This window comes from Penicillium cosmopolitanum (assembly GCF_028827165.1).
Source record: "Penicillium cosmopolitanum strain IBT 29677 chromosome Unknown utg000009l:1.0-9042332.0:1.0-9050551.0, whole genome shotgun sequence".
Taxonomy (NCBI): Eukaryota; Fungi; Ascomycota; class Eurotiomycetes; order Eurotiales; family Aspergillaceae; genus Penicillium; species Penicillium cosmopolitanum.
Window position 1 is genome coordinate 2,287,925 of NW_026622679.1, and position 15,848 is coordinate 2,303,772.

Consider the following 15,848-nt stretch of genomic DNA (forward strand, 5'->3'; position numbering starts at 1 on the left):
ACAGTGGGAGGATGTAGAAGAGAAGGCCGACTCGATGCAGATGGCAGGGGAACGGGGAACGGCCGTCATCGGCAATCGCCGTGGACCTCGGAACTCATGACCGCCAAGACTGGCAGTTTCCCCAGACCGAAGTCTCGTGACAGTCGGATCGGGAGTTTCTATTTTTCCGGGTTCCCACATCACCGCCTACTGTTTCTGGCAGCAACCCGCTCTTGTTTACATTTGACCAAAGATTCCCGCCCGACTTTGCTGCACGATAACAAGTCCCCCCTCCTAGAGGTGTTTGTGCGCGTCTGACTTGGTATCCAAAGATTTGGACCGACTACGCATCCCTATTTCTTCTTGAGAAGTAGACCATTCCGCCGCTATCGCGGCTTCTTTTTCTCATCATGTCGCAAGATACGGGATTGTTTAGTATCAAGCGTCCCCGCGAGGTAAGTAATTTCTCACGCATGTCGCAACTTGGTTTGCTCACTGACATTCGGTTGAAGACGCTTGGTAGTGTTCAGAATTACTCGTCTATTCCGCAACCCGCATCGGCCATGAAGCGCACCAGTTCTATTGGATTCAACAACCCCCCATTCACATCTGGACACACTCGGAATTCCTTGCTGAGCTCGGCCAGCCGACCCCAGCAACCAAACTTCATGCGCGCATCTTCCGGCGGTCCATACGGCGCAGATGCCGGTCTTTCATCTGTTCGCCGATCTGTCTCGAGTAATATGTTCCATGGTGCCAGTGCTGGTCGCCAGAGCTATGCGCCCGGATCCCTGCCATCCGCCCCCGCGTCGCAAAACATGCAGCGCAGGAGCAGTGTATTTTCGCGGCCCTCAATGGCCGGGCCCATGTCACATCAATCATTCTTTACCCAAGTGCCCTCAGCAGCGGGAGTCCCAAGAGACCCGCGACCACTCAGGGACCGGTCCTTCCAAGCTCGTATTGGGCAGGAGCTGTTGGAGTACTTGACCAACAACAAGTTTGAGCTGGAAATGAAGCACTCCCTGGGCCAGAACACCCTTCGTTCACCAACCCAAAAAGACTTCAACTACATCTTCCAGTGGCTCTATCATCGTATTGATCCGGGCTACAAGTTCCAAAAGGCCATGGATGCGGAGGTTCCCCCGATCCTCAAGCAGCTGCGCTACCCCTACGAAAAAGGCATCACTAAATCCCAAATTGCAGCCGTTGGTGGCCAAAATTGGTCTACTTTCCTCGGTATGCTACACTGGCTGATGCAGCTGGCTCAGATGATGGATCGCTACCATGAGGGAGAGTACGACGAAGCGTGTGCCGAGGCAGGTCTTGATATTATTGGCGATCGCATCATCTTCCGCTTCCTTACTGGAGCCTACCATGACTGGCTACAGGGAGGCGAGGATGAGGATGATGAAACCGCAGAACAGCGACTGGTTCCTCACATTGAGAACATGTCACAGGAGTTTGCTCGTGGTAATGAGCGTTATGTACAGGAGATGGAGGCCTTGGAGACCGAGAACCAGGCTCTCCGTGAGCAAATAGATGAGTTGGAGAAGAATGCGCCTGACCTGGCCAAGCTGGACAAACACTTCAGAATCTTGGAAGACGACAAACGCAAATTTGAAGACTACAATCAAAATGTACAGGGAAAGATCGACAAGTACGAAACACGCAACAACTTCCTTGACAGTGAAATCCAGAAAACGGACGTGGAGCTGCATACAGCGGAGACTGAGCGTGCCGAGCTTCAAGCTAGTGTCGACCGCCAGGGCATCACCATTCAGGATATTGACCGTATGAATACGGAACGAGAACGCCTCCAGAGGAGCCTCGATGATACTTTGGCCCGCCTAGAAGAGACCCACGCTCGTGTAATGGCGAAGGAAGCAGAGGCCAGCCAGAAACTCGAAGACCTTGAGCACATTGTGAAGACATACAACACTCTGGGTTATCAAAATAGTCTGATTCCGCAGTCGGCCGAAAACGCTAAAGGCGAAGACTATGAGCTCACGCTCAATGTTAATGAGAACAATTTCTCAGCAAGCCAGATCGGCGGTCCGTCCAACCGTATTTCTTCGGACGGTGACCGGTTGTTGGCAGATCCTTTTACCGGCTATCATCCCGCGCATCTTCTGAATCTGGACCTTCGCGGCTCGATTCGCAATAGCCTCCAGTCTCTCCGGAAGGAAATTAATGAACGACGAAAGCGTGGTGTTGACGAGGACCTGGAGCGACGCAATCTACTCGACAATATCAAGGAGGCGATGGATGAAAAGAGAAGCGAAGTCGAGGCCCTGGAGCACCGACGGCGTGCAGCCGACGAAGAGTTTGAACGCACCAAGGAAATCACTACTACTCAGAAATTGGCATCAGATGCCCAGATTGAGAAGATGGAGAAAGAGCTAGCCAAGATGCGTGCAACTCTTAGTGATAGTGTGCAGCTAATGGAGCAACGCGAGATGAACACCAACATCGAGTATGAGCAACTGACGCTCCGGGCAAATTCACTCCGGGAGGAACTGCATACCAACGTTGAGACAATGCTCAACGACGTCATCCGATTCAAAGTGCACGTTCAGAAAGGTCTAGAAGATTACGAGAGCTTTGTTGTTGATGAGGTCGAGCAGGAGCTTGGAGGAGACGTCCTAGCCGCCGAGGAAGAGCTATGAATATCCACGAATGACGAATTTGGCCGGGTTGGTTGTCGTTTGGTGTCATGTTAATTGAGCCCTTATTGTTGTTTTTACTCTCTTCATGCCTGTCCCCTTTTTTTCAAGCTTATGTCGTGTACAATACCCCAAGCAATAAGGATGATACTCTTCCCAAAAGAAGGACGCGCAATGCCCAGCGGGCCACATGGTGTAAGGTCGTTAGCCTGAGACCGGTGGCGTTTTTTACTCTATTCCTTTTGGCCTTTTAGTTAGTATGTATTCGTACCTGCTGCCGAAAGGGTTCGTGACAGGGTTAGAGGGTCAAGCTTGTCCACCGGCATTTGGTGTGCTCGCCGCTCCCTTTGCCCTGTGCCGTCCAATGACGAACTTGCGTTAGCCCGACTTTCGACGCCATTTTTGAACCTGAAGCAGATGGCGGGTTGATCGACAAGAGGACGTGTAAGCTCATGTGGGGAAGCACCAGCACACCTTGTTTCACATTTCTCTCCCACTCCCAGTCCAACGCCGTGTCCAGCACGATTGCAAGTATCCCAGCAATGTCGTCTGTCGCGCCATCTGCTTCAGATCCCCTGGCGCATGGCCCTTTACTCTCCGATTAGCCCCTGCATCGGCTCCTTCACATTGCACCAATGCGCTGGAAGCCTGGTAGGGCTAGGCCGTCTTCTCCCTGAAGATCGCCCTCCTAGAGGCTGGATTCGACAGATGGGCCACGGATGGGGTCTTCCAAGTACAGAATTTGAGTACCGATCTCCACAGTTCCCGACCCTGGACCTCTGGCCTAGATGGCTCAGGTGCACCTAGCGACGGCATTGTGTCAATGTGCTCGGGAATTCCGCCAAACAGGCATCACATCCTGCCGTCTCAGCGTCACGCCAGGCCTGTCATATCTCTAGTCCCCATGTCCCCTTGGAAATCGATATATAAAGACCCTCGAGATCACCATGGAGATTTTTTTGATCACAGTGCTGCGCGCTTACCTTCTTTTCTACCAACTTGAGATACTCCGTCACTGAGTGACTCCAGTTTTCCACTCTTTACAACCTTTTTTTATTCTGACTTTTATTCCTGTCAACGAAAAATCTACCACCCTTTTTCAAAATGAGATTCAACCTTGTTCTCAGTGTTACCACTGTCCTCTGCCTGGCTCCCAATGCCATGGCCTGGAACATGCCTCGCGTGGTAAGTATCCTCTCCAAGTTCTAACTATATCCTCCATTGAGCTTCGAATTCTGACCTTCCCTATAGTTCGGCGGTGACAACCAACTGGAGGCTACTCCTCCTGCCCAGCCCTCAAGCGGTGTTAAGCCCACCGGCACCTTCCCAGGTGGTGCTGCTCCTAGCGGTGGCTTTGGCGGTGGTGCTTCCCCCAGTGATGCTGCCGGAGCTTCCCCTAGCGGTGGATTTGGTCACCACGGAAGCGGACCTTCCGGTGCCCAGCCTTCTGGAGGCTTTGAAGGTGGTGGTCAGCGTCCTTCTGGCATAATCCCCTCCGGTGGTTCGCCTTCTGGTACTGCCGAACCTAGCAGTGCGTCTGACAGCTCCTTCGGGGGTATCAGCCGCATCGGTGGTAGCGACCAGGACTCTGGTAGCAACAGTGATGACGCCCCTGCTCCTACTGGTGCTCCCTCCAGTGTTCCCTCTGGCGCCACCGGTGGCGGCTTTGGTGGTGGCTTCGGCGGCCAGTCGAGCCTTGCCAGCGCCCCCATCCCAGCTCCTACCGGATCCGCTGTCCCAAGCACTGAGGGCCAGGGTGAAGGCCAGGGTAAAGGTCAGGGGTTCGGTCAGAGCGAGGGTCAGGGCTTCAAGCGTTTCCACGCTCGCCAGATCCGCCCCGCCCAGGTCTAAAGTCCTTATGCAATTTTTGCACTCGTTTGAGGCATTCTCGCTGCCCCTTGTAAGATAGGCGAAGGTTGTGTGATCCTATGGCTGCTGGCTCGGCTGGACAATGAATTAGTACACAATCTTACGAAGCAAACAATGAGTGCTTTTTTTTCTCTCCTCTTTTTCGCGTAAAACGTATATCAACCATTCCCGTAGAAGATTGTTGGCGCATTGGATATCGGAATGGCGTCACTTTTGCCCAAACTTCTATTTCCAGCGTTTACTCTTCTTTTATTCAAGCCATAACAATTCTACCAGTGCCTATTAGCATATATCAAGTTGCAAATCTGTCAAAACCCGCGTATCAAAGCTCGAAGTAAATCGGCGCGTCCTGATTGGCTATAAAAGTCCCGCTGACTCATCAAAGCATCAAATTTCCGCGGAACTCCTTCTGCTTCAAGATCATTCAATTACACCCTCCTGTCAACTTCTAGGGCGGATTCGGACAATCCTGTGTTCGGAGCAGAGGGAGAAAGCGAATCGAAATCCCGACCATATGCGAAACTCTTAATTGGATCGAAATGTGCCACCCCACCCTCGCGCCCACCGATACCGTGATCCATTCGCTTGCGCCTTTCAGGCTCGCCGCCGTGTCATGATAAGGTCCTTGCGCCCAGGCCGTCTCCATCGACTTGGCCGTGGGCCTTATAATCCCCGTCCGCTTGCACTTCCGTGCCTTTACCTTTCTCGCGCGCATTCCCGATCCTCTTCTACAACTAAGCGCCCGTTGACGCTCGAGGAATACAAGTTCATCTGCAACTACACCAATTTATCGAAATCTCCTGTCAGTCTCAAGAGTCACAATCCAAATGTCTGGATTCCATCTCTTGTGTCATGTTTGAAATCAACACAAGAGAGACAGCAGCCTGCGGCCTCGGTCAGATCAACGGGAGCAATCACTCAACATGCCAAAGATCTCGACAGAGGCCATGCTCTGATGAGCTATCTGTGGCTGGCAAAGACATGGAGGGGAATGGATCTTCTAGCGCATCTGGGATTCAAGCTGAAACAATGGTCTACCGTGCACGCACTATTGAACGAGTTGATCGATACGTATGAGTTACTTGCCCCCTTCATGGGAGTCAAAAATCCTGCCCCAAATCTTGAGTGGTTCATAGCGGATTCAGGCCTGTCTTTGAACTCTCTATCGTCTCTTAAATTATCCAACTCTGAGCTTAAACAGGTGCAACTACCTGCCTCCAAACTTGATCTCAACGTCGCCACGAGAAGGCCTTCTGTGGATAACCTTGGCCAGAGGCTATTGGGGTCGGTGCTAATGAATCTGGGATCATTGGTGTTATCAGCTGCAGATCACTCTGCAACCGAGTCCAAATTCGCAATGTCATGCGTGTTCCGGATACTTGCTCGTTTGCACCACTTGGGATTGATTTCCGACAAGGTTTACCAGTATCAGCCTGCGGATCCAGATCAAATTTCATTTCGACCTCCAGGACTAAATCTTTTGTCGACTCACATTATGACTGTTCTTTCAGATGCGGCATGGCTTGAACATGAAACTACCCTTGCAAATACCGCCACCGAAGCTGGAGAGGAGCCGCCATTTCTTCCCTTCAATGTGGGATTCCGGGAGCTTGGCCCAGAGATCTGGCTGGAGCTTATTCTTTGGTGCTGTGTCGAGCATGGATTTTCCAAACATGGCGCTTACTTGTTGAGGGACATGAGCAAACGAACCGATGACCGAGCATGGAAATTCACAAGCTGGGCACCTCTAGTCCGTTCTCTCGATACAGTCCGACAGACTGATATCAGTAAAGAGGAATCTTGGCGTCACCCAGACAATGACGAGCCGCTCCGTCGGTTCAAAAATGACAAGCGACCCCCCTTCAACGGTCTAGGAAGGCGGACTATCAGCACTGAAGTCGTTGCCTCTATACGCGACATGTTGCATAATAAGACTTTCGTTTCTCTTGGAACCACCGGGATGTCATCTTCTGACTTACTCGACCTCACAACCTCTCTCACCCAGCTTCTTGAGCCTACTGCGACAAATGATGAACTCAAACCGACTAACAGGTCAACCAACTGGAACTTCAACCGGATGATGGAGTCAGGTAGTCTTATTCCCAATAATGACCCAATTGCATTCGAAAACGTCCTGCGATATACTCAAAACGTTGTTCCACCCTGGGGAGGACAGCCTATCCCTACGGACAAACGACTCAATGACATTACGAAAGCACAACTATACGATGAAACAGCTGCCATATCCGGCCTCATCGAGTATAACGTCAGGAGCTCTTCACGCACAATGCAAGCCGCAACTGCATTTTCTGGGTATGCTCGGCTTCAAAGCATTGTTGACGCAAGCAAGTCATATCACATTAGGGAGTTTTTCGAGAAGTTCGACCAGCATGATTCCCCGGATTTCTCGTTCTTTGAATCTAGACAACTTGATTCAAGCTTGGGAGAATCATCTCTTCCGCAAATTCAAAGTGTGACCATGGCCGAGTTGCTCGATCTGGTTACAAACTGTCGAGCGTTTGACTTTGGAAATTGGTTGCTCTTCAACAACGACATTGATGGCCCCCCGATCGCCAAGGCTTCATACGGCGACCAAGCCCTCGCACCGTCGATTCTTCGCTTCGCAGCTGCCACGCAAAACCAAGAGCTCTCTGATGAAGTTATCGCAGCGCTTAGTCCACCACTGAGCACTAATACGCTCAAAGCTGTGGTAAACCTGCATATCTCATTGGAGTCGTGGGATCGAGCACTTTTCACACTAGGGTTTATGCGCGACTACAGGGCAAAGTCATGGGGCTTCAGCAACATCACTGCACTAGCAGCCAAAATTCTCAGACTCCATGGATCCATCCAGCGAAAACTGGCAAGCGGGTTTCATTCAGCAGAAAAGGAACAAGAAAGCCTCGCTAGGGCATCTGCCCTTCTCGTTCGTCTCTTCCAGGGAGAGTTCTCTACGTCGCCCAGCAAGAGCGAACGCGTAAACAAACTTCAACGATTAGTGCTTAAACGCATCTGGTCGTTAGTTGATGTTCTTCCTGGTCCATTGGTTGATGTTCTTCCTTCTCCGTTGGTGGATACTCTCAAGCAGGCCAGCGCAGATCGTGCCTCGCCACGGGATAAAGTTGTTCAGATCCCCATCAATGCTTTTCATGACGTGCTATCTGCTGTGGTGGATGTTTATGGCAGTAAGGCAGGCAAGAAACTGTTTGATGAGTGTTGCCTAGATGTACAAACCCCTGCTCAAGTACGTACAAAGGCCGGTGGCGTTGTGCGATTGCAAACGGCGGCTGAGCGAAAACATCATGAAGTTTCTGGGGACCGCAGCTTTAATGCCCAATGGCATGAATATCATCAAAGCAAGCTTGTCATCCCGAAAGTGAGCACCTTTCGCATACTTGCGCAGGCTGCCTACAGAGAGTTCAAACTTGATGAGGCTCATGCCAACGCCAACCAGACTTCTCCCTTCCTTTCAGCCTCGCCTTCTCGAACGTCCCCTCTTGTCACGCCACATTCACTTGTCAACCCTTCTCGGCGGAACGGTTTCCAGGAGAAAACACTCAAGGATGACCCAAATTCAAGCGCCATCCTGCCTGCCACAGAGTCGGAGGCCATCCTTGACTTCTGTGTCAGCAAATTTATTCAGGAAAACATGGAGGAGAGCTCAATCGAACTAGAACTCCCGGGATATATGGCACGCATGCGCTTCCGGGGTATTCTTGGCAATGAGTCTTTCCACCCCCCCTAGTCGGGCGAAACAGATCCAGGATGACCCATGGATGAAATCCTTCCTAGGTGCTAAAGACAAGGGAACGAAACCATCCTCACCTGGGGACCGCCATGCAAACAACCCCCCAAAGCCTCTGGGTCCAGAGACGAATCCTGAGACTTAAGACTGCCCAAAAGAAATCACAGAGAGAAAAGACCCAGACCAAGCCTGTCAAGGCCCAGGCGGAGTCTACTACAGTCAACTCTACTCAGGCCCGACCAGCCAAAACCCGGCCAGCTAAAGCCAAATCTGCCGAGAACAAACCCGCCTCGGAAAAAGTCAGCACCTCAGACCAGGCGCTCTGTACATTATGCCTATATTCTATTTCACCAGAAATGTATATACCCCTCTGCATCTGGTTATCATGTACCACTACCCTGAATGTTTTTAATATCCTTGCATAGAACAAGTAGATAGCGCAGAATATATGTTGAATATACACTTCCAAGGTTGAAATTCGAGAAGACAGGAAAATTATCTTCAAATGTGAGACCAGTCTGGACATTTAAAAACTAGAAAGACTAGTATACCAACAAATGAAGAAATACCATGTTAAGATAGAAGCCACCCTGAACTCCAGGTTCAGAGCACTCACCGTCCAAAAAATGAGAGAAAAATACAAGACCAAGACCAAGGCCCCCAGGCTCCTTTTTATCCGAAGTCCCAAGCCTGAACCTGACCCAAATAAATTGCAAAGCGCACGCCTGTTCAGTTCTCCACCTGTCCGATGATAACGCACTGGTCTAGAGCGTGTGTGGCAATTAATAGATGATACTAAGAGTCATAAAAAAACAGATGGCAGAGGATAGAGAAGAAAATTGATGTGGGGAGGGAAAGGAAACAAAGAAAATTCAAAGTTACAAGGTATACTTGCTCTCCAAGTGTCCAAGGATCAAAAAGAAATGCAAAGAAGAAAAGAGAAAAGACGCAACAAACGAGAATTCGAGATCCTTGGAAAGATATGACGATAGAGCGGATGAAGAAGAGGAATGTGAAAAAAAAAAAAATTTTTTGAACCGAATAGAGGGAGAATGATTTCGTTTTCTTGACTCGTGAAATGCCTTTTCATAGACAGAACGTTGACTGCATTACCTCAGCTTGGTTCCCATTGATTATCCTCCTCGTTATGAGGGAAGAAAGACCTAATGAACTCGCCACTAATGGGATCGTAGGGGAAGTAAAGATCATCAAAGAGCTGGCCATCTGCTGAAACAGAGTTCATGGGTTCCGTGTCGGGAACATTCGAGAACGCCGGGTAATTATAGTGATCCCCTCCCAGCTGGAACGGCTGGTTGAAGTGGTTTGTTAATGAAAGGTCTTCCAGGTGGGGACCCCACATGTTTTGTGAGCTTGTTCCTGCGGAGTTGTCGGGCTGACAGACGTTTGTGGAATCAAGGGTGGATGTGGGTGCGGGTTGATAGGTGTTCGAAGGCATGTCAGATATATCGAAGTTCATACCCAAGGCCAGACGGCGCAGGCAGATGTCACAGAGTTGCCAAGCTCGTCGGGAGGCAACGCTATGCTCAGACATAGCGTAGAGCCATCGAACGGCTTTCTTGGACAGCGCTATGAATTGTTGCTCTCCCTCTGGCATGTGGACGGAACCAAATGAAAGTTCCAACAGTAACACTGTTCCGGCCTGCATGAGATAATGGAGAACACACCACCACGGAGCAATCTCGTAAAGCTGGACGGCGCTCGGCTCATCTGGGATGAGGTCCAACATTTGGATTGCAGAATTCAGGGTCAACACGGCCATGTCATGGCTAAAAGATGACTTTTCTGCCGGGTCCTTCTTCTGTGCATCTCGCCGGCATAGGCATGGGCGGCCTAGAGTGATCCGCGCACTATAGAAGTGAAAGGCCAGGGCGAGCTTGCTACGAAGCTGTTCGGGGCCGTCATCGGTTTTTTGCGTGAAATCAAGAATAGGTGGGATACTTGTCAGCCACAGGTCAATTCGAGACCGAAGTTCACCAATGCGATTCTCAATATGCGCCCAAGGCACCATCACACAGTCTGTCGAATACACCTTGTTCACAATTTCCTGGACGACGACTGCCAAATCACAGTAGTAGAGATGGCAAAGGCCAAAATTGAAAGGCAAGCCCTTTACCCACGAATTGTCACGCTCGCGAGACTGGTGGGTGGCTTCTTTGCCGCCGGTTGGGTTGAGTGGCATATGACGAACCCATGCACTGGCCATTACCTTATTGATTCGGTCATCGCGAAGATGTGAGTCATTCAGTAACTCAGCTGCTTCAGGCTCCTGCAATTGTTCTTCCGTATAAGGGAGGGGTAGAGGTGTGGTGCAAATCCCATCCAGGATACAAGTAGCCCGACCTGTCATGATTCCAAGCAAGTGCTCGAAGGTATACAGGCACCACCAAACTCGGTATCGAGCTTCCTTGGAGATATTTGGGGTTGTTGGACTGGTACTCTTCATGTTGATGCCAAGAGTGATGGCAGATCGCACCGCCAACGCGGATATTCTCCATGCCCTGGGTCATAATTAGTATAGAACGAGCACATTACTTGGCCGGGTAGATTGTAATACCGATTAATCTGATCTGACGCAAGGAGATAGAATGCAATGAGACCCTCCACTTGAACCTGCTGAAGATCGGGGTGGCTAAACAAGACATCTCCATTCATACTGAGAATCCTGGCTCGAGTCAAGTACACCAAATGGTCTTTGTCATCACCCTGCCATGGCGCTTCGATGAGATGGGCATGTTTGGCAGCGATAGCAAATATCATGTTCAGTATAGCGAGCCATTTATCCCCGGGTCGGGCGGAACTGTCGAAGAAAGTTCGATATTGAGCACTGAAGAGAGGGCGATTGATCATAGGGAAAAAGGGATGCACGGTGCGGAGATAGTCATCGAAGAGTTTATCAGCCAGGTCCCGGGATGGCATAGTGTAGATATCCACAGATTCAGGAACAGAAACATCAATGTCGTCTAGGTGGTAGCTCACGGCATGGAGGGCGAGATCATCGTCTTGTCGTTTGCTTTGTCCTGGCTCCAAAGAACCTGGCAATCCCTTGGAACGGTGTTCCGCCTCTCGCTGAAGTCGTTGCATCCAGGTAACCTCTGAGCTTTTGCTCATAAATCCGGTCGCTCGTGAGTGTTCGGTCCGGTTCAGATCCTCCTCCACGCGGTCAATAGCCTCAAGTGAGCCAATAGAAGAGGGTGAGCTTAAATCGTCGGCATCTCCATTTTCGTCCTGTGGGGTGACTGAATGGGATGGTGCACTAGCGTTTGACGAGGACTCGACCTCGTTGTTGTTACCATACTGCGAGAATATTAGATATAATGAACGGTGCAAGTATGTTCTCTCCAAATCCTCAGGTGGCACACCTTGTCCAGCAAGCTTCTGATACGATCTGCAGTTTTAGACTCGACCAATGACCCTAAATCCTTCAATAAATTTTCATAATCGACCGTTTTCTCGGAGAGCCATTCGACTTGTCTAGAAATTAGAAATGTATCAGTAACCAATATTCAAGCCAGCACGGGGCAGTCCAAATGCATCGTGCGCATGCGAATAAGCAGCGAAACGACTAACTTTTTTGTCTTTTCCTTCCATCCCACGGGGTACTGGCACGAAATGCGCAGTTCACGACACTGTCGACACACCGGGGTATCACCACTGCACTTCGTTTTGCGCGATCTGCATGATTCGCAAGCCCGGGGAACACGGCGGCCATATCGAGGGGCGATACCGGATCGCGAACGAGGGATGGCGACTTTGGCAGGGCCAGTAGAGTTAGGCCGGCTCGTGGAGCCGAGTTTCGAGGTTTTCAAGGTCGAAGCCGAGTCTGCGACGGAAGCAGCTTTCGGGGCGGTGATAGGCGAATCATTCGGATGGAGAAATTGAGTTGGAAGTTCCTTCTGCGATGCGAGTCCTTCCGGTGGTTGGTTTGGAGGCTGGTCATCCATCGTCATCTTTGCGGTGTGCACTTAGTGAGTGCACCCTGAGGCTGAGGGGTCTTCCGAATTGACCGAATTGATAAAGGATGGAGGGGAATCCCTATGCGGCCAAGGTACAATCTCGGTCGAACAGCCGGGATGGAAGTCGGTCGCGACCGTGGTAGTGGTTTAAGGAGATATGAGATCCATTTGGATACTTGATTTTATCCAAGTAGTAGGGATGTAGTATTCGTAGGCGATCGAAAGGAGGGGAGGCGATAAGGCGATTTACGAAGATGTGGCGAAGCGTGAGGAAGCCCCAGGCCACCGAGAAATGGAGATGGGCTTAGTCAGAATGCCTGCCGAGGTGTCCCATGGACTACGAGTGGAGGATTTCAAGTTCAATAGTCAAGACAAGATTTCGATCAAAAAACGTTCCATGGTTTCGCATGACGCCTAAAACATACTTAGACAATCGCTTTTTTGCCCTTCCTTTGATGGTAAAACAATCACAGCACAAAAAAACACAGTTCCCAATCCCATATCCTCCCTTCTACCCATCCAGGGCGAGACCAGAAAAAAGAGTAAAAGTAAAAGTAAAAAAGGAGAGGGAAAAAACCCCCCCCCCCATCAACAGATGTATATATACAGGAAAATGAATTAGCGGGAAAGGAGGAGAACACGGCGGAGACATGGGAGCGACATGTACAAGGCCAAGGGAGGTAGATGGGAGTGGGTTAGATCAAAGGGTATAAACGATATCGGTGGGCTCTTGTAAGGCCCATCGAGAGAGTGGAGAGAGAGAGTGACAGAAGTTGGAAAATATAGAAGCATGGACGCGGAGAGATACAGATCGGAGACCGTGAGTATGGCACGAAAGCTTAGATTTCGCCAAACATCTCATCGAGCTCATCAACCTCTACGGTCTCCGGGTTCTGCAGCTCTCTCCAGGAGTCCAGGGTAGGCTCGGGAGCCATGGCGGCCATAGCCCGAGGGCCCAGACTAAGTTTCTCGTGAGACTCGGTCAAATCAGACATCTTCAGATCGACATCCGGAAGGCCGCTGTTCAACATATCAAGAGATCGCTTGAGGGTTGAGACGGAAGCGGCATCCGGGTCGGTCGGAAGGCTGATCTGTGGAGCAGCCGGGAGTGACTCGGCCCGCTCTTCTCCAGCATCGGTAAGAGCACTCGTGCCAGACGAGACTGACGATGCGAGGGAGGTGAGCGAGGGGGAAGGAGAGGTACCGAACAGGGCAACAGCAGCGGCTTCGTCAAGGTCCTGGTATTCCTGATCCGCAGCAGTCATGTGGGAGAAGTAATCACTGTACTCCTCCTCGGACATGCGCTCACCATGGAGAGAGGGCGTCACGGATTCGGCATTCACGGCGGATTCCGAAACACTCATCTCATCATCCATGTTGCTGAGGCCCTCGGAGAGAACGGAAAGTCCCCGCTCGGCGGAGCCCTGGCGGCTGGCTTTCTCTTCGGAGGCGCGTTCCCGCACGGCGCTGGCAGTCTGAGTGAATTCCTTCTCGTCGCCCTCCAGGGGCGGGGAGGCCGCGCGGTGCGAGTGCATCAGGCGGGTATGGCTGGATGGGTCCGGAAACTGATCAGAGGGAGATCCCCGACCGGCGTCACGGGCCTCTTCTTCTTCAAAATCGGGTGTGGACAAGTCCACTTCCGGGCTGGGGCTCCGTTGGCGCGCCATCACATCTTCTTCGTCCTGATCCAGGCTCGAGACGCTAGGCGTAATGTTCTTGCCGTCGACGCTCGAGACCAGCTCGTCGGAAGGTTCCGGAATAGGTTGACGGGGGAAGGTCGTCAGATAGTAGTACACTTTGCGTGGGTGGATATTAATCAGTTCCTTGGCCATAGGGCACGGCGCAAGAGCGGTCCATGAGCGCTTCATATAGGCAGCCAGGCGCGAGGAGAGGAGGGCAGCGGGATTAGCAGAACTAGAGGATTTCCGTTAGTATTTGGAAGTAAGGGCTGGGAGGTTGCAAGTCATCTTGCCCAAGTGGAACGTACTTAGCGACAGTCGCATTCAGCGCAATCAAAACCGCGGCCAATTCTTTTACCAGATGAGGGCGATTGCCCGTCTTCTCTAGTTGATCAATCACGGCGACGACGATATCATCGTTAATACCTTCGGTATCGATCTTAGGCGCAGCTCCGCGATCCAAGGGTGAAGGAGGTGGCGTGTGGTCGAATAATCCATTTCGGGTGGCGCGCAAAACCGTTTCCCGCTCGGTAGAAGGCTCGGGAGATAATGAGGTATGCGATCGCTTCACTTTCTTCGCGGGAGGCAGATCCTCCGTCGCATGGGCGCCTTTTGAAAAAAGAGGGCGAACGACGCGATGAGTTGGGGAGATGAATGCCTAACGATGGAAGAGAGAGTGATTTGCGACGGGTATTGTACGGCATAATGATGTCGGGTTTGGGGGGGGGGTATTTGGAGAACAAAGGAGGAAGCGAGAGGGGAGGGAGGGGGAGGCGAAAGAATAAAGGAAGGACCAAGAAACCAAAAACGTCAAAAGAAGAAGAAGATAATAATAATAAAGTATAATAAAAACAAGAGGATAATTAGGAAATGTTTGGAGAGATGAAAGGTTGAAAGGGGGAGGGGGGGAAGGAGGATGGGCAGAAAGAAAGGGTCATCGAGGATGCGACAAGCTCTCCCACTCTCTCTCTCACAGAATACTCAGTACAGACTACACTCTCTCCTGCACTATACTTTTGGGGCTTTCCACTGAGGAATCCCATAGTGGATTCCCTCGATTTTTTCGCCCTCTTTTTCCTTTTTTTTTTTGCTAATCCATTTCAAAATTTCGGTAATTACAATACAGGAGTCGGAATCGCCGTCACGCTGATTGGCTGATTGGCTGAATTTCTGTTTGTCTTGGCTTTTGCTTCTCCCTGGAATGCTTTTCGGCCCATGGCTCGCCACTGTAGACTTCCGGTTTCAACCTTCAACTGCTCTACTCTATACTCGTACACTACCTATACTGCTACTTCTGCTACTCCTACTTAACTACCACTACTACTCCAACATTATACCACTCTATTTACGATTTCAGTTCACCTCTCTTCTTTAAATCCATCTCTACACCGCCAGGTCAAAGCCAATTCTCTGCAGGGATGCGACATGCAGCTCGGATTTTTCCTCAAAGATTCCAGGCGGTCAGTGGAGCAGATTTTCATACCATACCATTCATAGCCCGCCCATTCCATCCTCGGCCGTAGTGGCATACCGGTGGAGAGAGAGGAGTGGAGATGCAAGGCAAAGGAAAGACAAAAAGGAAGGAAGGAAAAAAAAGAAAGAAAAAAACGAGCGATGCTGGTGGGTGGGGACACCATGTGTCCCATCTCCCAAAATGGTTCAGTGGACTCCATCTCGATCCATCTTGACTCCGTCGAGACATCCAACCTCCACTAATCATCGTCTTTCGCCCTGAATAATAATATCAACTTGCGCACGCCCCATTGGATGGTCATTTGGTCCCAGGCAAGCACCGGCAGCGTTCGCGTTCGGGGAAACGCAGTTAGTACGAGTAGTATGCATTCGATCTGTCAATGGTTGCTGGGTGACCAGTCGACTTTGTTCGTTGACCGCTGCTCTCTGGGCGCTGGACACGGCACATACAGTCCAGACATGCATA

At 50.8% G+C, this 15,848-nt stretch overlaps 5 protein-coding genes across 5 annotated transcripts; 2 read left to right on the forward strand and 3 right to left on the reverse strand.

Moving 5' to 3' along the window:
* Nucleotides 1-389: 389 nt before the first annotated feature.
* Nucleotides 390-2,645, forward strand: N7509_008955 (kinetochore-associated Ndc80 complex subunit NDC80; the record flags this gene model as incomplete). Its single annotated transcript, XM_056633592.1, has 2 exons — nt 390-434; nt 492-2,645. The coding sequence occupies 2 exons, from the start codon at nt 390-392 to the stop codon at nt 2,643-2,645; spliced, it is 2,199 nt and encodes a 732-aa protein (XP_056484212.1).
* Nucleotides 2,646-3,938: 1,293 nt separating this feature from the next.
* On the reverse strand, nt 3,939-5,092 carry N7509_008956 (uncharacterized protein; the record flags this gene model as incomplete). The annotated part of the gene is made up of 2 exons (XM_056633593.1): nt 3,939-4,539; nt 4,944-5,092. 2 exons carry the CDS (start codon nt 5,090-5,092, stop codon nt 3,939-3,941), a joined length of 750 nt encoding a protein of 249 aa, XP_056484213.1.
* Nucleotides 5,093-5,124: 32 nt separating this feature from the next.
* N7509_008957 (uncharacterized protein) lies at nt 5,125-8,256 on the forward strand (the record flags this gene model as incomplete). Its single annotated transcript, XM_056633594.1, has 1 exon — nt 5,125-8,256. One exon carries the CDS (start codon nt 5,125-5,127, stop codon nt 8,254-8,256), a length of 3,132 nt encoding a protein of 1,043 aa, XP_056484214.1.
* A 1,114-nt stretch (nt 8,257-9,370) lies between these two features.
* N7509_008958 (Zn(II)2Cys6 transcription factor) lies at nt 9,371-12,224 on the reverse strand (the record flags this gene model as incomplete). The annotated part of the gene is made up of 4 exons (XM_056633595.1): nt 9,371-10,775; nt 10,832-11,571; nt 11,637-11,748; nt 11,845-12,224. The coding sequence occupies 4 exons, from the start codon at nt 12,222-12,224 to the stop codon at nt 9,371-9,373; spliced, it is 2,637 nt and encodes an 878-aa protein (XP_056484215.1).
* Nucleotides 12,225-13,069: 845 nt separating this feature from the next.
* On the reverse strand, nt 13,070-14,613 carry N7509_008959 (uncharacterized protein; the record flags this gene model as incomplete). The annotated part of the gene is made up of 3 exons (XM_056633596.1): nt 13,070-14,144; nt 14,218-14,518; nt 14,598-14,613. The coding sequence occupies 3 exons, from the start codon at nt 14,611-14,613 to the stop codon at nt 13,070-13,072; spliced, it is 1,392 nt and encodes a 463-aa protein (XP_056484216.1).
* Between the last annotated feature and the right edge of the window lie 1,235 nt (nt 14,614-15,848).